At 50.9% G+C, this 22,119-nt stretch overlaps 1 protein-coding gene across 1 annotated transcript in view; it reads right to left on the bottom strand.

Moving 5' to 3' along the window:
- The window catches only part of LOC140264900 (type 1 phosphatidylinositol 4,5-bisphosphate 4-phosphatase-like), a 44,772-nt gene that overhangs the window by 5,759 nt on the left and 16,894 nt on the right, over positions 1–22,119 (bottom strand). Inside the window, 3 exon segments of the mRNA XM_072360797.1 lie at positions 2,683–2,773; positions 7,861–7,913; positions 15,183–15,282. Of these exon segments, the coding sequence (XP_072216898.1) occupies positions 2,683–2,773; positions 7,861–7,913; positions 15,183–15,282 (244 nt within the window).

The following is a 22,119-nucleotide window of genomic DNA, read 5'->3' as shown; positions in this document are numbered from 1 at the left end:
CCCCTCCCAGTCCACCCCAGTCCCTCCCAGTTCCCCCCAAATCTCTTCCAGTCCTTCCCAGTGCCCCATAGATCCCGTCCAGTCCATCCCAGTCCCTCCCAGTACCCCCTATCCCCCTCCCAGTCTATCCCAGTCTATCCCAGTCCCTCCCAGTCCCTCCCAGTGCCCCATATCCCCCTCCCAGTCCATCCCAGTCCATCCCAGTCCCTCCCAGTTCCCGCCAATCCCTTCCAGTCCCTCCCAGTGCCCCGTATCCCCCTCCCAGTCCCTCCCAGTCCCCCATATCTCCCCCCCAGTCCCTCCCAGTCCCTCCCAGACCCCCCTATCCCCCTCCCAGTCCCTCCCAGTCCCCCATATCTCCCCCCCAGTCCCTCCCAGTCCCTCCCAGACCCCCCTATCCCCCTCCCAGTCCCTCCCAGTCCATCCCAGTAACTCCCAGTCTATCCCAATATCCCCTCCCAGTCCATCCCAGTAACTCCCAGTCCCCCCTATCCCCCTCCCAGTCCCTCCCAGTCCCTCCCAGTGCCCCATATCCCCCTCCCAGTCCATCCCAGTCCCTCCCAGTGCCCCACAGATGCCTCCCAGTCCCTCCCAGTCCCTCCCAGTGTCCCATATCCCCATCCCAGTAACTCCCAGTGCCCCAATATCCCCTCCCAGTCCATCCCAGTCCCTCCCAGTCCCCCCTATCCCCCTCCCAGTCCCTCCCAGTCCCCCCTATCCCCCTCCCAGTCCCTCCCAGTCCCCCGTATCCCCCTCCCAGTCCCTCCCAGTCCCTCCCAGTGCCCCCTATCCCCCTCCCAGTCTATCCCAGTGCCCCATATCTCCCTCCCAGTCCCTCCCAGTGCCCCATATCTCCCTCCCAGTCCCTCCCAGTGCTCCATAGATCCCTCCCAGTCCCTCCCAGTCCCTCCCAGTCCCCCCTATCCCCCTCCCAGTCTATCCCAGTGCCCCATATCTCCCTCCCAGTCCCTCCCAGTGCTCCATAGATCCCTCCCAGTCCCTCCCAGTCCCTCCCAGTCCCCCCTATCCCCCTCCCAGTCCCTCCCAGTGCCCCATATCTCCCCTCCCAGTCCCTCCCAGTCCCTCCCAGTCCCTCCCAGTCCATCCCAGTCCCTCCCAGTGCCCCATATCCCCATCCCAGTCCTTCCCAGCCCCTCCTAATCCCCCAATATCCCCTCCCAGTCTAACCCAGTCTATCCCAGTCCCTCCCAGTCCATCCCAGTCCCTCCCAGTGCCCCCTATCCCCCTCCCAGTCCCTCCCAGTCCATCCCAGTAACTCCCAGTCTATCCCAATATCCCCTCCCAGTCTATCTCAGTCCCTCCCAGTGCCCCATAGATCCGTCTCAGTCCCTCCCAGTCCCTCCCAGTACCCTAATATCCCCATCCCAGTCTATCCCAGTCCCTCCCAGTGCCCCCTATCCCCCTCCCAGTCCCTCCCAGTACCCCCATATCCCCATCCCAGTCTATCCCAGTCTCTCCCAGTGCCCCATATCCCCCTCCCAGTCTATCCCAGTGCCCCATAGATCCCTCCCAGTCCCTCCCAGTCCATCCCAGTCCCTCCCAGTTCCCCACATCCCCATCCCAGTTCCCTCCCTGTGCCCCATAGATCTGCCCCAGTCCCTCCCAGTGCCCCATATCTCCCATCCCAGTCTATCCCAGTATATCCCAGTCCCCCCCAGTCCCCCATAGATGTCTCCCAGTCCCTCCCAGTCCCTCCCAGTCCCTCCCAGTGCCCCATAGATCCCTCCCAGTCCATCCCAGTCCCTCCCAGTCCCCCATATCTCCCCCCCAGTCCCTCCCAGTCCCTCCCAGTCCCCCGTATCCCCCTCCCAGTCCATCCCAGTCCCTCCCAGTGCCCCCTATCCCCCTCCCAGTCTATCCCAGTGCCCCATATCTCCCTCCCAGTCCCTCCCAGTGCTCCATAGATCCCTCCCAGTCCCTCCCAGTCCCTCCCAGTCCCCCCTATCCCCCTCCCAGTCCCTCCCAGTGCCCCATATCTCCCCTCCCAGTCCCTCCCAGTCCCTCCCAGTCCCTCCCAGTCCCTCCCAGTCCCCCGTATCCCCCTCCCAGTCTATCCCAGTCCCTCCCAGTGCCCCCTATCTCCCTTCCAGTCCATCCCAGTCCCTCCCAGTACCCCATATCCCCATCCCAGTCTATCCCAGTCTATCCCAGTCCCTCCCAGTGCCTCATATCCCCCTCCCAGTCCCTCCCAGTCCTTCCCAGTCCCTCCGAATCTGGTCCCAGTATATCCCAATATGATCCCAGTCCATCCCAGTCCCATCTCAATCCCTCCCAGTCAATCCCAGTATGATCCCAGTCCATCCCAGTGCCCCATATCCCCCTCCCAGTACCTCCCAGTACCTCCCAGTCCCTCCCAGTACCTCCCAGTACCTCCCAGTACCTCCCAGTCCCTCCCAGTCCCCCATATCTCCCCCCAGTCCCTCCCAGTCCCTCCCAGTGCCCCATAGATCCCTCCCAGTCCATCCCAGTCCCTCCCAGTCCCCCATATCTCCCCCCAGTCCCTCCCAGTCCCTCCCAGTGCCCCATAGATCCCTCCCAGTCCATCCCAGTCCCTCCCAGTCCCCCATATCTCCCCCCCAGTCCCTCCCAGTCCCTCCCAGTCCCTCCCAGTCCCCCCTATCCCCCTCCCAGTCCCTCCCAGTCCCTCCCAGTTGCACTCACAGCCAGCCCAGTAGCGGAGGCGGCCATCAGCAGCCCCAGGAAGAAGCAGCAGAGGCAGCGACGGCGCGGATAACGGCGGCCAATGGAGGAGCTGGGGGGGGTATGGGGTCAGTGGGGTCAGTGGGGTCTATGGGGTCAATGGGGTCATTGGGGTCAATGGGGTTATTGGGATCAATGAGGTCAATCGGGTCAATGGGGTCTATGGGGTCAATGGGGACATTGGAGTCAATGGGGACATTGGGGTTAATGGGGACATTGGGGCTAATAGGGTCAATGGGGTCTATGGGGTCAATGGGGCTAATAGGTTCAACAGGGTCATTGGGGTCAATGGAGGCAATAGGACCAGTGAGGTCAATGTGAGCAATGGGGTCAATGGGGTCTATGGGGTCAATGGGGTCAGTGGGGTTAATGGGGACATTGGGGTCAATGGGGTCAATGGGGTCAATAGGGCTAATAGGGTCAATGGGGTCTATGGGGTCATTGGGGTTAATGGGGTCAATGGGGACAATGGGATCAATGGGGTTATTGGGGTCATTGAGGTCAATGGGGCTAATAGGGTCAATGGGGTCATTGCGGTCAATGGGGTTATTGGGGACATTGGGGTCAATGGGGTCAATGGGGCTAATAGGGTCAATGGGGTCTATGGCGTCAATGGGGTCAATAGGGCTAATAGGGTCAATGGGGTCTATGGGGTCATTGGGGTCTATGGGGTCATTGGGGTCAATGGGGACATTGGAGTCAATGGGGGCAATGGGGGCATTGGGGACAATGGGGTCAGTGGGGTCAATGGGGTCAATGGGGTCAATGGGGTCATTGGGGTCATTAAGGTCAATAGGGCTAATAGGGTCAATGGGGTCATTGCGGTCAATGGGGTTAATGGGGTCATTAGGGTCAGTGGGGTCAATGGGGACATTGGGGTCAATGGGGTCAGTGGGGTCAATGGGGTCAATGGGGTCATTGGGGTCAATGGGGTCAATGGGGTCAATGGGGTCAGTGGGGTCAATGGGGTCAATGGGGTCAATGGGGTCTATGGGGTCAATGGGGTCAATGGGGCTAATAGGGTCAATGGGGATAATGGTGTCAATGGGGTCTATGGGGTCAATGAGGTCATTGGGGTTAATGGGGTCAATGGGGTCATTGGGGTCATTAAGGTCAATGGGGCTAATAGGGTCAATGGGGTCATTGCGGTCAATGGGGTTAATGGGGTCATTAGGGTCAGTGGGGTCAGTGGGGACATTGGGGTCAATGGGGTCATTGGGGTCATTGCGGTTAATGGGGACATTGGGGTCATTGGGGTCAATGGGGTCAATGGGGCTAATAGGGTCAATGGGGTCAGTGGGGTCAGTGGGGTCAATGGGGTCAATGGTGACATTAGGGTCAATGGGGTCAATTTGGCCAATGGGGTCAATGGGGTCAATGGGGTCAATGGGGTCAATGGGGTCAATGGGGACATTGGGGTCAATGGGGTCAATGGGGTCAGTGGGGTCAATAGGGCTAATAGGGTCAATGGGGTCAATGGGGTCAATGGGGTCAATGGGGACATTGGGGTCAATGGGGTCAATGGGGTCAATGGGGCTAATAGGGTCAATGGGGCCAATGGGGTCAATGGGGATATTGGGATCAATGGGGTCAATGGAGTCAATGGGGTCAATGAGGTCAATGGGGATATTGGGGTCAATGGGGACAATGGGATCAATGGGGTCAATGGGGCTAATAGGGTCAATGGGGACATTGGGGTCATTGGGGTCAATGGGGACATTGGGGTCAATGGGGCTAATAGGGTCAATGGGGTCATTGGGGTCTATGGGGACAATGGGGTCAATGGGGGCAATGGGGGCAATGGGGGCAATGGGGTCAATGGGGACATTGGGGTGAATGGGATTAATGGGGTCAATGGGGTCTATGGGGTCAATGGGGTCAGTGGGGTCAGTGGGGTCAATGGGGACATTGGGGTCAATGGGGTCAGTGGGGTCAATGGGGTCAATGGGGTCAGTGGGGTCAATGGCGTCAATGGGGTCAATGGGGGCAATGGGGTCATTGGGGTCAATGGGGGCTATGGGGTCAATGGGGTCAATGGGGTCAATGGGGTTAATGGGGCTAATAGGGTCAATGGGGTCAATGGGGTCATTGCGGTCAATGGGGACATTGGGGTCAATGGGGGCAATGTGGTCAATGGGGGCAATGGGGACATTGGGGTCAATGGGGTCAATGGGGCTATTAGGGTCAATGGGGTCATTGAGGTCAATGGGGGCAATGGGGTCAATGGAGTCATTGGGGTCATTGGGGTCAATGGGGTCAGTGGGATCTATGGGGTCAATGGGGCTAATAGGGTCAATGGGGACATTGGGGTCAATGGGGTCAATGGGGTCATTGGGAGCAATGGGGTCAATAGGACTAATAGGGTCAAGGGGGGCATTAGGGTTATTGGGGTCATTGGGGTGAATGGGGTCAATGGGGTCAATGGGGCTAATAGAGTCAATGGGGTCTATGGGGTTAATGGGGTCAATGGGGTCAATGAGGTCAGTGGGGTCAATAGGGCTAATAGGGTCAATGGGGTCAATGGGGTCATTGGGGTCAATGGGGTTAATGGGGTCAATGGGGTTAATGGGGTCAATGGGGACATTGAGGACAATGGGGTCAATGGGGTTAATGGGGTCAATGGGGTCAATGGGGCTAATAGGGTAAATGGGGTCATTGGGGTTAATGGGGTCATTGGGGTCATTGGGGTCAATGGGGTCTATGGGGTCATTGGGGACATTGGGGACAATGGGGCTAATAGGGTCAATGGGGTCTATGGCGTCGATGGGGTCATTGGGGCTAATGGGGTCAATGGGGTCATTGGGATCAATGGAGGCAATAGGACCAGTGAGGTCAATGGGGTCAATGTGAGCAATGGGGTCAATGGGGTCATTGGGGTCAGTGGGGTCAATGGGGTCAATGGGGGCAATGGGGTCTATGGGGTCAATGAGGTCAATGGGGTCAATAGGGCTAATAGGGTCAATGGGGTCTATGGGGTCATTGGGGTCTATGGGGTCAATGGGGTCAATCGGGCTAATAGGGTCAATGGGTTCTATGGGGTCAATGGGGTCAGTGGGGTCTATGGGGCTAATAGGGTCAATGGGGACATTGGGGTCAATGGGGTCAATGGGGCTAATAGGGTAAATGGGGTCATTGGGGTCAATGGGGTCAATGGGGCTAATAGAGTCAATGGGGTCTATGGGGTTAATGGGGTCAATGGGGTCATTAAGGTCTATGGGGTCAATGGGGACATTGGAGTCAATGGGGTCAGTGGGGTCAATGGGGTCAATGGGGCTAATAGGGTCAATGGGGTCAATGGGGTCAATGGGGCTAATAGGGTCAATGGGGGCAATGGAATCATTGAGGGTCATTTAGGGTCATTTGGGGCCATTTAGGGTCATTTAGTGTTCTTTAGGGTCATTTAGGGTCCTTTTGGGGTCATTTAGGGTCATTTAGTGTCCTTTAGGGTCTTTTAGGGTCATTTAGGGTCCTTTTGGGGTCTTTTAGGGTCACTTAGGGTCCTTTTGGGGCTATTTAGGGTCCTTTAGGGTCCATTTAGGGTCCTTTTAGGGTCATTTAGGGTCCTTTTGGGGCCATTTATTGTCGTTTGGGGGTCATTTAGGGTCCTTATAGGGTCCTTATAGGGTCATTTTGGGTCCATTTAGGGTCCTTATGGGGCCATTTAGGGTCATTTAGGGTCCTTTTGGGTCCTTATGGGGCCATTTAGTGTCCTTTTGGGTCCTTATGGGGTCATTTAGGGTCATTTAGGGTCCATTTAGGGTCATTTAGGGTCATTTAGGGCCATTTAGGGTCCTTATGGGGCCATTTAGGGTCCTTTAGGGTCCTTATGGGGCCATTTAGGGTCCTTTTGGGTCCTTATGGGGTCATTTAGGGTCCTTTAGGGTCCATTTAGGGTCCTTTTGGGGTCATTTAGGATCTATATAGGGTCCATTTAGGGTCCTTATGGGGCCATTTAAGGTCCTTTTGGGGTCATTTAGGGTCCTTTTGGGGTCATTTAGGGTCATTTAGTGTCCTTTAGGGTCATCTAGGGTCCTTTAGGGTCCTTTAGGGCCCTTTTGGGGTCATTTAGGGTCACTTGGGGTCCTTTTGGGGTCATTTAGGGTCATTTAGGGCCATTTAGGGTCATTTAGGGTCATTTAGGGCCATTTAGGGTCCTTATAGGGTCATTTGGGGTCATTTGGGGCCATTTAGGGTCATTTAGGGTCATTTTAGGGTCCTTTAGGGTCATTTAGGGTCCTTTTGGGGTCTTTTAGGGTCACTTAGGGTCCTTTTGGGGCTATTTAGGGTCCTTTAGGGTCCATTTAGGGTCCTTTAGGGTCCTTATGGGGCCATTTAGGATCCTTTTGGGGTCATTTAGGGTCATTTAGCGTCATTTAGGGCCATTTAGGGTCCTTATGGGGCCATTTAGGGTCCTTTAGGGTCCTTATGGGGTCATTTAGGGTCCTTTAGGGTCCGTTTAGGGTTCATTTGGGGTTATTTAGGGTCATTTAGGGTCCTTTTGGGTCTTTTAGGGTCATTTAGGGTCCTTTTGGGGTCATTTAGGGCCATTTAGGGTCATTTAGGGTTATTTAGGGTCCTTTTGGGGCCATTTATTGTCGTTTTGGGGTCATTTGGGGTCCTTATAGGGTCATTTTGGGTCCATTTAGGGTCCATTTAGGGTCCTTTAGGGTTCTTTTGGGGTCATTTGGGGCCATATAGGGTCATTTAGGGTCATTTAGGGTCCTTTTGGGGTCATTTAGGGTCCTTATAGGGTCATTTAGGGTCCTTATGGGGTCATTTAGGGCCATTTAGGGTCATTTGGGGTCATTTAGGGTCCTTTTAGGGTCCTTTAGGGTCCTTATGGGGCCATTTAGGGTCCTTTTGGGGTAATTTAGGGTCATTTAGGGCCATTTAGGGTCACTTAGGGCCATTTAGGGTCCTTATAGGATCATTTGGGGTCATTTGGGGCCATTTAGGGTCTTTTAGGGTCCTTTTAGGGTCCTTTTGGGGTCATTTAAGGTCATTTAGGGTCTTTTAGGGCCATTTAAGGTCTTTTAGGGCCATTTAAGGTCATTTGGGGCCATTTAGGGTCATTTAGGGTCCTTATAGGGTCCTTTTGGGGTCTTTTAGGGTCATTAGGGTCCTTTTGGGGTCACTCACACTTTGCGGCAATGGGGACACCTGGCCAACGTCCGATCCGTGAACTCCGTCCACTGTAGGGGAAAGTATAGGGTCAGATCTATAGGGTCAGGTATATAGGGTCATATAGGGTCAGATATATAGGGTCATATAGGGTCATATACGGTCAGATATATAGGGTCAGATAAGGTCAGATATATAGGGTCATATAGGGTCATATAGGGTCATATAGGGTCATATAGGGTCATATGGGGTCATATAGGGTCATATAGGGTCATATAGGGTCAGGTATATAGGGTCAGATATATAGGGTCAGGTATATAGGGTCAGGTATATAGGGTCATATAGGGTCATATAGGGTCAGGTATATAGGGTCAGATATATAGGGTCAGGTATATAGGGTCATATAGGGTCATATAGGGTCATATAGGGTCAGATATATAGGGTCATATAGGGTCATATATATAGGGTCAGATATATAGGGTCAGGTATATAGGGTCAGGTATATAGGGTCAGATATATAGGGTCAGGTATATAGGGTCAGATATATAGGGTCAGATATATAGGGTCAGGTATATAGGGTCAGGTATATAAGGGTCATATAGGGTCATATAGGGTCACATAGAGTCAGATAGGGTTGTATGGGGTCGTATGGGGTCGTATAGGGTCATATAGGGTCAGATATATAGGGTCATATAGGGTCATATAGGGTCAGGTATATAGGGTCAGGTATATAGGGTCAGATATATAGGGTCAGGCATATAGGGTCATATAGGGTCAGGTATATAGGGTTAGATAGGAACATATAGGGTCCTATAGGGTCATATAGGGTCATATGGGGTCATATAGGGTCAGATATATAGGGTCCGGTATATAGGGTCAGATATATAGGGTCAGATATATAGGGTCATATAGGGTCATATAGGGTCATATGGGGTCATATAGGGTCAGATAGGGTCATATGGGGTCATATAGGGTCAGATATATAGGGTCAGATATATAGGGTCATATAGGGTCATATAGGGTCATATGGGGTCATATAGGGTCAGATAGGGTCATATGGGGTCATATAGGGGGTCAGATATATAGGGTCAGATATATAGGGTCATATGGGGTCAGATATATAGGGTCATATAGGGTCATATAGGGTCAGGTATATAGGGTCAGATATATAGGGTCATATAGGGTCATATAGGGTCAGGTATATAGGGTCCGGTATATAGTCAGATATATAGGGTCATGTATATAGGGTCAGGTATATAGGGTCAGATATATAGGGTCAGATATATAGGGCCAGGTATATAGGGTCAGATATATAGGGTCAGGTATATAGGGTCAGGTATATAGGGTCAGATATATAGGGTCATATAGGGTCATATAGGGTCAGGTATATAGGGTCAGATATATAGGGTCAGATATATAGGGCCAGGTATATAGGGTCAGATATATAGGGTCATATAGGGTCAGGTATATAGGGTCAGATATATAGGGTCATATAGGGTCATATAGGGTCAGGTATATAGGGTCAGATATATAGGGTCATATAGGGTCATATAGGGTCAGGTATATAGGGTCAGATATATAGGGTCATATAGGGTCATATATGGTCAGATATATAGGGTCAGATAGGGTCAGATATATAGGGTCAGGTATATAGGGTCATATAGGGTCAGATAGGGTCATATAGGGTCATATGGGGTCATATAGGGTCATATAGGGTCATATGGAGCCATATAGGGTCATATAGGATCATACGGGGTTATATGGGGTCATATGGGATCATATAGAGTCATATGGGGTCAGATAGGGTCACATGGGATCATATAGGGTCATATAGGGTCATATAGGGTCATATAGGATCATATGGGGTTATATGGGGCCTTATGGGGTCATATGGGTTCATATAGGGTCATATGAGGTCATATAGGGTCAGATTGGATCATATAGGGTCATAAGGGGTCGTATAGGGTCATATAGGGTTATGTAGGGTCATATGGGGGCTTATGGGGCCATATAGATCCATATAGGGTCATATGGGGTTATATGAGGTCATATGGGGTCTTATGGGCTCATATAGGATCAGATTGGGTCATATAGGGTCATATTGGGTTATATGGGGCCATATAGGATCATATGGAGCCATATAGGGTCAGATATATAGGGTCAGATAGGGTCAGATAGGGTCATATAGGGTCATATAAGGTCAGATATATAGGGTCATATAGGGTCACATAGGGTCAGATATATAGGGTCAGATAGGGTCATATAGGGTCAGGGTCAGATATATAGGGTCATATAGGGTCATATAGGATCATATAGGGTCATATAGGGTCAGATATATAGGGTCGTATAGGGTCATATAGGGTCATATAGGGTCATATAGGGTGAGATAGGGTCAGATAGGGTCAGATAGGGTCAGATGATATATAGGGTCATATAGGGTCATATAGGGTCATATAGGGTCATATCGGAACATACGGGGTTGTATGGGGTCATATGGGATCATATAGGGACATATGGGGTCAGATAGGGTCATATGGGGTCATATAGGGTCACATGGGGTCAGATATATAGGGTCATATAGGGTCATATAGGGTCAGATATATAGGTGTCAGGTATATAGGGTCAGGTATATAGGGCCATATAGGGTCATATAGGGTCATATGGGGTCTTATGGGGTCATATAGGGTCATATAGGGTCATATAAGGTCATATAGGGTCAGATAGGGTCATTTAGGGTCATATAGGGTTATATGGGGCCATATAGGGTCAGAAAGGGTCAGATAGGGTCAGATATATAGGGTCATATAGGGTCATATAGGGTCAGATATATAGGGTCACATAGGGTCATATAGGATCATATAGGGTCATATAGGGTCAGATATATAGGGTCATATAGGGTCATATAGGGTCATATAGGGTCATATAGGGTCAGATATGTAGGGTCATATAGGGTCATATAGGGTCATATAGGGTCATATAGGGTCATATAGGGTCAGATATATAGGGTCATATAGGGTCATATAGGGTCATATAGGGTCATATAGGGTCAGATATATAGGGTCATATAGGGTCATATAGGGTCATATAGGGTCAGATATGTAGGGTCATATAGGGTCATATAGGGTCATATAGGGTCATATAGGGTCAGATATATAGGTCAGATATATAGGGTCATATAGGGTCATATGGGGTCATATAGGGTCATATAGGGTCATATCGGACCATACGGGGTTATATGGGGTCATATGGATCATATAGGGTCATATAGGGTCATATAGGGTCGCATGGGGTCGTATGGGGTCATATAGGCTCAGATATATAGGGTCATATAGGGTCATATAGGGTCACATGGGGTCATATAGGGTCATATGGAATCATATGGGTTATAGGGGCAGATAGGGTCAGATAGAGTCATACGGGGCCATATAGGGCCATATAGGGCCATATAGATCCATATAGGTCCATATAGTTCCATATAGGTCCCTATAGGGCCATAAAAGGCCCTATAGGGCCATTTGGGGTCTATATGGGGCCATATAGGGTCATATAGGTCCATATAGAGTCCATATAGGGCCATATAGGGTCACATAGGGCAATATAGGGCCATATAGGGCCATATAGGATCATATGGGGTCATATGGGGTTCTATGGGTCTATGGGGTCTTATGGGGTCATATAGGATCATATGGGGTTATATGGGGTCTATGGGGTCTTATGGGTCTATGGGGTCTTATGGGGTCTTATGGGGTCAAATAGGGTCATATAGGATCATATGGGTTATATGGGGTCGTATATGGCCATATAGGATCACATAGGGCCATATAGGGTCATATACAGCCATATAGATCCATATAGGTCCATATAGGTCCATATAGGGCCGTATAGGGCCATATAGATCCATATAGGGTCCATATAGGGTCCATATAGGGTCATATAGGGCCATATAGGGCCATATAGGGCCATATAGATCCATATACGGTCCATATAGGGTCATATAGGTCCATATAGGGTCATATAGGTTCACATAGAGTCCATATAGGTCCATATAGGGCCATATAGGGTCATTTTAGGGCCATTTAGGGCCATTCTGGGTCCATTTAGGGCCATTTTGGGGTCATTTAGAGTCATATAGGTCCACATAGGGTCATATAGGGTCACATAGGTCCCTATAGGGTCATATAGGTCCCTATAGGGCCATATAGGGCCGTTTATAGGGTTCCTTACCAGGAAGGGGGCCTTTAGGGTCCATTTAGGGCCGTTTTGGGGTCTATATGGGGCCGTATAGGGTCATATAGAGCCATATAGGGTCATATAGGGTCAGATGGGGTCATACAAGTCCATATAGGGTCATATAGGTCCATATAGGGTCATATAGGGTCATATAGGGTCACATAGAGCCATATAGGATCATAATATAGGGCCATATAGGGTCGTATACAGTTAGGGTCATATAGGGTCAGATAGAGCCATATAGGTCCATATAGGGTCATATAGAGCCATATAGATCCATATAGGGCCATATAGGTCCATATAGGTCCCTATAGGTCCATATAGGGCCGTTTGTAGGGTTCCTTACCAGGAAGGGGGCCTTTAGGGTCCATTTAGGGCCATTTTGGGGTCATTTAGAGTCATATAAGTCCATATAGGTCCCTATAGGGCCATATAGGGCCATATAGGGTCATATAGGTTCATATAGGGTCACATAGGGCAATATAGGGCCATATAGGGCCATATAGGATCATATGGGGTTATATGGGGTCTATGGGGTCTTATGGGGTCATATAGGATCATATGGGGTTATATGGGGTCTATGGGGTCTTATGGGGTCAGATAGGGTCATATGGGGTTATATGGGGTCTATGGGGTCTTATGGGGTTTTATGGGGTCAGATAGGGTCATATAGGATCATATGGGGTCATATAGGGTCATATGGGGTTATATGGGGTCTTATGGGGTCATACAGGGTCATATAAGGTCATATAGAGTCAGATAAGGTCATATAGGATCATATAGGGTCATATGGGGTCATATAGGGTCATATGGGGTCAGATAGGGTCAGATAGGGTCCTATGGGGTTATATGGGGTCATATGGGGCTGTATGGGGTCATATAGGGTCATATGGGGTCATATGGGGTTATATGGGGCCGTATGGGGTCATATAAGTCAATATAGAGTCATATAGGGTCATATAGGTCCATATAGGTCCATATAGGGTCATATAGGGCCATATAGGGCCATTTTAGGGTCCATTTAGGGCCATTTTGGGGTCATTTAGAGTCATATAAGTCCATATAAGTCCATATAGGTCCATATAGGGTCACATAGGTCCCTATAGATCCATATAGGTCCATATAGGGTCATATAGGGCCATATAGGGCCGTTTATAGGGTTCCTTAACAGGAAGGGGGCCTTTAGGGTCCATTTAGGGCCATTTTGGGGTCATTTAGAGTCATATAAGTCCATATAAGTCCATATAGGTCCATATAGGGTCACATAGGTCCCTATAGGGTCATATAGGTCCCTATAGGGCCATATAGGGCCGTTTATAGGGGTTCCTTACCAGGAAGGGAGCCTTTAGAGTCCATTTAGGGTCATATAGGTCCATATAGAGTCATATAAGTCAATATAGAGTCATATAGGGTCACATAGGGTCAGATGGGGTCAGATGGAGTCAAATAGGGTCATATGGGGTCATATAGGATCAGATGGGGTCATATAGGATCTTATGGGGTCATATAAGGACATACAGGGTCATATAGGGTCATATAGGGCCAGATAGAGTCATATAGGGTCAGATAGGGTCATATGGGGTCTATATAGGATCATATAAGGCCATATAGGGTCATATAGAGTCATATAGGATCATATGGGGTCATATAGGGTCACATAGGATCATATGGGGTCATATAAGGACATATAGGGTCAGATGGGGTCTTATGGGGTCATATAGGATCATATGGGGTCATATGGGGTTATATGGGGCTGTATGGGGTCATATGGGGTCATATGGGGTTATACGGGGCCGTATGGGGTCATATAAGTCAATATAGAGTCATATAGGGCCATATAGGGTCACATAGGGCCATTTAGGGTCATATAGGGCCATATAGGGTCACATAGGTCCATATAGGGTCACATAGGGCAATATAGATCCATATAGGGTCACATAGGTCCATATAGGGCCATATAGCGTCATATAGGTCCATATAGGGTCATATAGGGTCATATAGGGCTGTATAGGGTCATATAGGTCCCTATAGGGCCATATAGGGTCATATAGGGCCATATAGGGTCACATAGGTCCATATAGGGTCATATAGGGCCATATAGGGCCATATAGGGTCACATAGGTCCCTATAGGTCCCTATAGCGTCATATAGGTCCATATAGGGTCACATAGGGCCATATAGGTCCATATAGGGTCACATAGGTCCATATAGGGCCATATAGCGTCATATAGGTCCATATAGGGTCATATAGGGTCATATAGGGCCGTATAGGGTCAGATAGAGCCATATAGGGCCATATAGCGTCATATAGGTCCATATAGGGACATATAGGTCCATATAGGGTCATATAGGGCCATATAGGGCCATATAGGGTCACATAGGTCCATATAGGGTCACATAGGGCCATTTAGGGTCATATAGGGCCATATAGGATCATATGGGGTCATATGGGGTTATATGGGGTCTATGGGGTCTTATGGGGTCGTATAGGATCATATGGGGTTATATGGGGTCTATGGGGTCTTATGGGGTCAGATAGGGTCATATAGGATCATATGGGGTTATATGGGGTCTTATGGGGTCTTATGGGGTCAGATAGAGTCATATAGGATCATATGGGGTCTATGGGGTCATATAGGGTCATATGGGGTCTTATGGGGTCATACAGGGTCATATAAGGTCATATAGGATCATATAGGGTCATATGGGGTCATATAAGGACATATAGGGTCAGATGGGGTCATATAGGATCATATGGGGTCACATGGGGTTATATGGGGCTGTATGGTGTCATATAGGGTCATATGGGGTTATATGGGGCCGTATGGGCTCATATAGGGTCATATGGGGTCACATGGGGTTATATGGGGTCATATGGGTTCATATAGGGTCATATAGGGTCATATGGGGTCATAATATAGGGTCATATGAGGTTATATGGGGTCTATGGGGTCTTATGGAGTCATATAGGGTTATAGGGCTATATAGGGTCACATAGGTCCCTATAGGGTCCCATAGGTCCATATAGGGTCATATAGAGCCATATAGGTCCATATAGGTCCCTATAGGTCCCTATAGGTCCATATAGGGCCGTTTATGGGGTTCCTTACCAGGAAGGGGGCGCTGCAGTGCCCGCAGGACACTCGGACGCCGGACGGAGGTTCAGGGCTGGGAGCACTTTGTAACGGGGCCAACGTGATCACACGCTTACTGGGACGGAATGGGACGGACTGGGTTAGACTGGGTTATACTGGGAGCATACTGGGATGGACTGGGATGGACTGGGATATACTGGGAGCATACTGGGTTAGACTGGGATGGACTGGTTTATACTGGGAGCATACTGGGTTAGACTGGGATGGACTGGGATGGAATGGGATCATACTGGGATGGACTGGGATGGACTGGGATGGACTGGGATCATACTGGGATGGACTGGGATGGAATGGGATGGAATGGGATACAATGGGTTAGACTGGGATGGACTGGGATGGACTGGGATATACTGGGAGCATACTGGGAGCATACTGGGATGGAATGGGATCATACTGGGATGGACTGGGAGCATACTGGGATAGACTGGGATAGACTGGGATCATACTGGGTTATACTGGGTTATGCTGGGATATACTGGGATAGACTGGGATGGACTGGGATCAGGCTGGGATCATACTGGGATCATACTGGGATATACTGGGATGGAATGGGATAGACTGGGTTAGACTGGTTTATACTGGGATATACTGGGATGGAATGGGACAGACTGGGTTAGACTGGGTTATACTGGGAGCATACTGGGATGGACTGGGATGGACTGGGTTAGACTGGGATGGAATGGGATGGAATGGGACACAATGGGTTAGACTGGGATGGACTGGGATGGATTGGGAGCATACTGGGATGGACTGGGATGGACTGGGATATACAGGGAGCATACTGGGATGCAATGGGACACAATGGGTTAGACTGGGATATACTGGGAGCATACTGGGTTATACTGGGTTAGACTGGTTTATACTGGGAGCATACTGGGTTATACTGGGATGGACTGGGAGCTTACTGGGATGGACTAGGATGGAATGGGATCATACTGGGATGGACTGGGGCCAACGTGATCACACGCTTACTGGGATGGAATGGGACAGACTGGGTTAGACTGGGTTATACTGGGAGCATACTGGGGTGGACTGGGATGGACTGGGATGGACTGGGATATACTGGGAGCATACTGGGATGCAATGGGACACAATGGGTTAGACTGGGATGGACTGGGATGGACTGGGAGCATACTGGGATGGACTGGGATGGACTGGGATATACTGGGAGCATACTGGGATGCAATGGGACACAATGGGATGGACTGGGATGGACTGGGATGGAATGGGATAGACTGGTTTGTACTGGGTTATACTGGGAGCATACTGGGATGGACTGGGATGGACATGGAATGGACTGGGATCATACTGGGACGGAATGGGACACAATGGGTTAGACTGGTTTATACTGGGATCATACTGGGATGGACTGGGATATACTGGGATATACTGGGATATACTGGGATGGACTGGGATGGACTGGGTTAGACTGGGATATACTGGGATGGACTGGGATGGAATGGGATACAATGGGTTAGACTGGGATGGACTGGGATAGACTGGGTTATACTGGGATGGAATGGGATGGACTGGGATGGACTGGGATGGACTGGGTTAGAATGGGATGGACTGGGATAGACTGGGAACATACTGGGAGGGAAGGGGATACAATGGGTTAGACTGGGATATACTGGGTTATACTGGGAGCATACTGGGATGCAATGGGATGGAATGGGATCATACTGGGATGGACTGGTTTATACTGGGAGCATACTGGGATGCAATGGGACACAATGGGTTAGACTGGGATGGACTGGGATGGACTGGGATAGACTGGGATAGACTGGGGCCAACGTGATCACACGCTTACTGGGACGGAATGGGACAGACTGGGTTAGACTGGGTTATACTGGGAGCATACTGGGATGGACTGGGAGCATACTGGGATGGACTGGGATGGACTGGGTTAGACTGGGATGGACTGGGATGGACTGGGATGGAATGGGATGGAATGGGATCATACTGGGATGGACTGGGATCATACTGGGATGGACTGGGATGGAATGGGATAGACTGGGTTAGACTGGTTTGTACTGGGATAGACTGGGATCATACTGGGATGGACTGGGATATACTGGGATGGACTGGGAGCATACTGCGAGCATACTGGGATAGACTGGGTTAGACTGGTTTATACTGGGATATACTGGGATGGAATGGGATACAATGGGTTAGACTGGTTTATACTGGGATAGACTGGGAGGGAATGGGATACAATGGGTTAGACTGGGATAGACTGGGATAGACTGGGATAGACTAGGTTATACTGGGATGGAAGGGGATACAATGGGTTAGACTGGTTTGTACTGGGATGGACTGGTTTATACTGGGAGCATACTGGGATAGACTGGGAACATACTGGGATGGAATGGGATCATACTGGGTTAGACTGGGATGGACTGGGATAGACTGGGAGCATACTGGGAGGGAAGGGGACACAATGGGTTAGACTGGGATGGACTGGGATGGACTGGGAGCATACTGGGATGGACTGGGAGCATACTGGGTTATACTGGGAGCATACTGGGATGCAATGGGACACAATGGGTTAGACTGGGATGGACTGGGATGGACTGGGAGCATACTGGGATGGACTGGGATGGACTGGGATATACTGGGAGCATACTGGGATGCAATGGGACACAATGGGATGGACTGGGATGGACTGGGATGGACTGGGATAGACTGGTTTATACTGGGTTATACTGGGAGCATACTGGGATGGACTGGGATGGACTGGGATATACTGGGACGGAATGGGACACAATGGGTTAGACTGGTTTATACTGGGATCATACTGGGATGGACTGGGATATACTGGGATATACTGGGATATACTGGGATGGACTGGGATGGACTGGGTTAGACTGGGATATACTGGGATGGACTGGGATGGAATGGGATACAATGGGTTAGACTGGGATGGACTGGGATAGACTGGGATATACTGGGATGGAATGGGATGGACTGGGATGGACTGGGATGGACTGGGATGGACTGGGTTAGAATGGGATGGACTGGGATGGACTGGGAGCATACTGGGAGCATACTGGGTTATACTGGGAGCATACTGGGTTATACTGGGATGGACTGGGATGGACTGGGATATACTGGGATCATACTGGGTTATACTGGGATGGACTGGGATGGACTGGGAGCATACTGGGTTATACTGGGATGGAATGGGATCATACTGGGTTAGACTGGGAGGAATTGGGATAGACTGGGAGCTTACTGGGACGGAACGGGACAGACTGGGTTAGACTGGGATATACTGGGATGGACTGGGATGGACTGGGATGGACTGGGATGGACTGGGATGGACTGGGATCATACTGGGACGGAATGGGACACAATGGGTTAGACTGGTTTATACTGGGATCATACTGGGATGGACTGGGATATACTGGGATATACTGGGATATACTGGGATGGACTGGGATGGACTGGGTTAGACTGGGATATACTGGGATGGACTGGGATGGAATGGGATACAATGGGTTAGACTGGGATGGACTGGGATAGACTGGGTTATACTGGGATGGAATGGGATGGACTGGGATGGACTGGGATGGACTGGGATGGACTGGGTTAGAATGGGATGGACTGGGATGGACTGGGAGCATACTGGGAGCATACTGGGTTATACTGGGAGCATACTGGGTTATACTGGGATGGACTGGGATGGACTGGGATATACTGGGATCATACTGGGTTATACTGGGATGGACTGGGATGGACTGGGAGCATACTGGGTTATACTGGGATGGAATGGGATCATACTGGGTTAGACTGGGAGGAATTGGGATAGACTGGGAGCTTACTGGGACGGAATGGGATAGACTGGGTTAGACTGGGATATACTGGGATATACTGGGATGGACTGGGATATACTGGGATGGACTGGGAGCATACTGGGACGGAATGGGACACAATGGGTTAGACTGGTTTATACTGGGAGCATACTGGGATGGAATGGGATGGACTGGGATGGACTGGGTTAGACTGGGATGGAATGGGATGGAATGGGACACAATGGGTTAGACTGGGTTATACTGGTTTATACTGGGAGCATACTGGGATGCAATGGGATCATACTGGGATGGACTGGGAGGGAATGGGATGGACTGGGATATACTGGGATGGAATGGGATAGACTGGGTTAGACTGGGATGGACTGGGATATACTGGGATATACTGGGATAGACTGGGAGCATACTGGGATGGACTGGGATGGACTGGGATGGACTGGGAGCATACTGGGTTAGACTGGGATGGACTGGGATATACTGGGATACAATGGGTTAGACTGGGATGGACTGGGATGGACTGGTTTATACTGGGAGCATACTGGGAGGGAATGGGATAGACTGGGTTAGACTGGGATGGACTGGGATGGACTGGGAGCATACTGGGATGGACTGGTTTATACTGGGAGCATACTGGGATGCAATGGGACACAATGGGTTAGACTGGGATGGACTGGGATGGACTGGGATGGACTGGGATGGAATGGGATAGACCCAGTCCATCCCAGTATATCCCAGTATGATCCCAGTTCCCTCCCAGTGCCCCATAGATCCCTCCCAGTCCCATCCCAGTCCCTCCCAGTATATCCCAGTACATTCCATTCCCATCCCAGTCCATCCCAGTTCTCTCCCAGTATATCCCAGTATGATCCCATTCCCTCCCAGTATAGCCCCAGTCTATCCCAGTCCCTCCCAGTATAGCCCAGTATAACCCCAGTCCCATCCCAGTCCCATCCCAGTCCCATCCCAGTGCCCCGTAACCCCCTCCCAGTCCCTCCCAGTATATCCCAGTATGATCCCAGTCCCTCCCAGTGCCCCACAGATCCCTCCCAGTGCCCCATATCTCCCTCCCAGTCCCTCCCAGTCCATCCCAGTATGATCCCAGTATGATCCCAGTCCCTCCAAGTACCCCACAGATCCCTCCCAGTCCCTCCCAGTCTATCCCAGTATAACCCCAGTCCCTCCCAGTATATCCCAGTCCCTCCCAGTATATCCCAGTATAACCCCAGTCCCTCCCAGTCCCATCCCAGTCAATCCCAGTATATCCCAGTATAACCCCAGTCCCTCCCAGTATATCCCAGTCAATCCCAGTATAACCCCAGTCCCATCCCATTCCCTCCCAGTCCCTCCCAGTGCCCCATAGATCCCTCCCAGTCCCTCCCAGTATATCCCACTATGATCCCAGTATGATCCCAGTCCCTCCCAGTCCCATCCCAGTCCCTCCCAGTATATCCCAGTATGACCCCAGTCCCTCCCAGTACCCCATATCCCCCTCCCATTCCCTCCCATTCCCTCCCAGTCCCATCCCAGTCCCTCCCAGTACCCCATATCCCATCCCAGTCCCTCCCAGTCTATCCCAGTATAACCCCAGTCCCTCCCAGTATATCCCAGTCAATCCCAGTATATCCCAGTATAACCCCAGTCCCATCCCAGTCCCATCCCAGTCCCATCCCAGTCCCATCCCAGTCCCTCCCAGTGCCCCATAACCCCCTCCCAGTCCCTCCCACTCCATCCCAGTATGATCCCAGTATGATCCCAGTCCCTCCAAGTACCCCATAGATCCCTCCCAGTCCCTCCCAGTGCCCCATAACACCCTCCCAGTTCCCTCCCAGTCCCTCCCAGTCTATCCCAGTATAACCCCAGTCCCTCCCAGTATATCCCAGTCAATCCCAGTATATCCCAGTATAACCCCATTCCCATCCCAGTCCCATCCCAGTCCCATCCCAGTTCCCTCCCAGTCCCTCCCAGTGCCCCATATCCCATCCCAGTCCCTCCCAGTATATCCCAGTATGACCCCAGTCCCTCCCAGTACCCCATACCCCCCTCCCATTCCCATCCCAGTCCCTCCCAGTATATCCCAGTATAACCCCAGTCCCATCCCAGTCCCTCCCAGTACCCCATATCCCCCTCCCATTCCCTCCCAGTCCCTCCCAGTATATCCCAGTATAACCCCAGTCCCATCCCAGTCCCATCCCAGTCCCTTCCAGTATATCCCAGTATGATCCCAGTCCCTCCCAGTACCCCATATCTCCCTCCCATTCCCATCCCAGTCCATCCCAGTCCATCCCAGTTCCCTCCCAGTCCCTCCCAGTGCCCCATATCCCATCCCAGTCCCTCCCAGTATATCCCAGTATGATCCCAGTCCCTCCCAGTATATCCCAGTCAATCCCAGTATATCCCAGTATTACCCCAGTCCCATCCCAGTCCCATCCCAGTCCCTCCCAGTGCCCCATACCCCCCTCCCAGTCCCTCCCAGTCCCTCCCAGTATAACCCCAGTCCCATCCCAGTTCCCTCCCAGTCCCTCCCAGTGCCCCGTAACCCCCTCCCATTCCCTCCCAGTATATCCCAGTTCCCTCCCAGTCCCTCCCAGTACCCCATAAAACCCTCCCAGTCCCATCCCAGTCCCTCCCAGTATATCCCAGTATAACCCCAGTCCCATCCCAGTCCCTCCCAGTGCCCCATATCCCCGTCCCAGTCCCATCCCAGTCCCTCCCAGTATATCCCAGTATGATCCCAGTCCCTCCCAGTCCCATCCCAGTCCCTCCCAGTATATCCCAGTATGATCCCAGTCCCTCCCAGTACCCCATATCTCCCTCCCATTCCCATCCCAGTCCATCCCAGTTCCCTCCCAGTCCCTCCCAGTGCCCCATATCCCATCCCAGTCCCTCCCAGTATATCCCAGTTCCCTCCCAGTCCCTCCCAGTGCCCCATAGATCCCTCCCAGTCCCATCCCAGTCCCTCCCAGTCCCTCCCAGTATATCCCAGTATGATCCCAGTCCCTCCCAGTGCCCCACAGATCCCTCCCAGTCCCTCCCAGTCTATCCCAGTATAACCCCAGTCCCTCCCAGTATATCCCAGTCAA

This window comes from Excalfactoria chinensis, unplaced genomic scaffold (assembly GCF_039878825.1).
Source record: "Excalfactoria chinensis isolate bCotChi1 unplaced genomic scaffold, bCotChi1.hap2 Scaffold_339, whole genome shotgun sequence".
Classification (NCBI taxonomy): domain Eukaryota; kingdom Metazoa; phylum Chordata; class Aves; order Galliformes; family Phasianidae; genus Excalfactoria; species Excalfactoria chinensis.
This window is presented reverse-complemented; position numbering and strand designations above follow the sequence as displayed.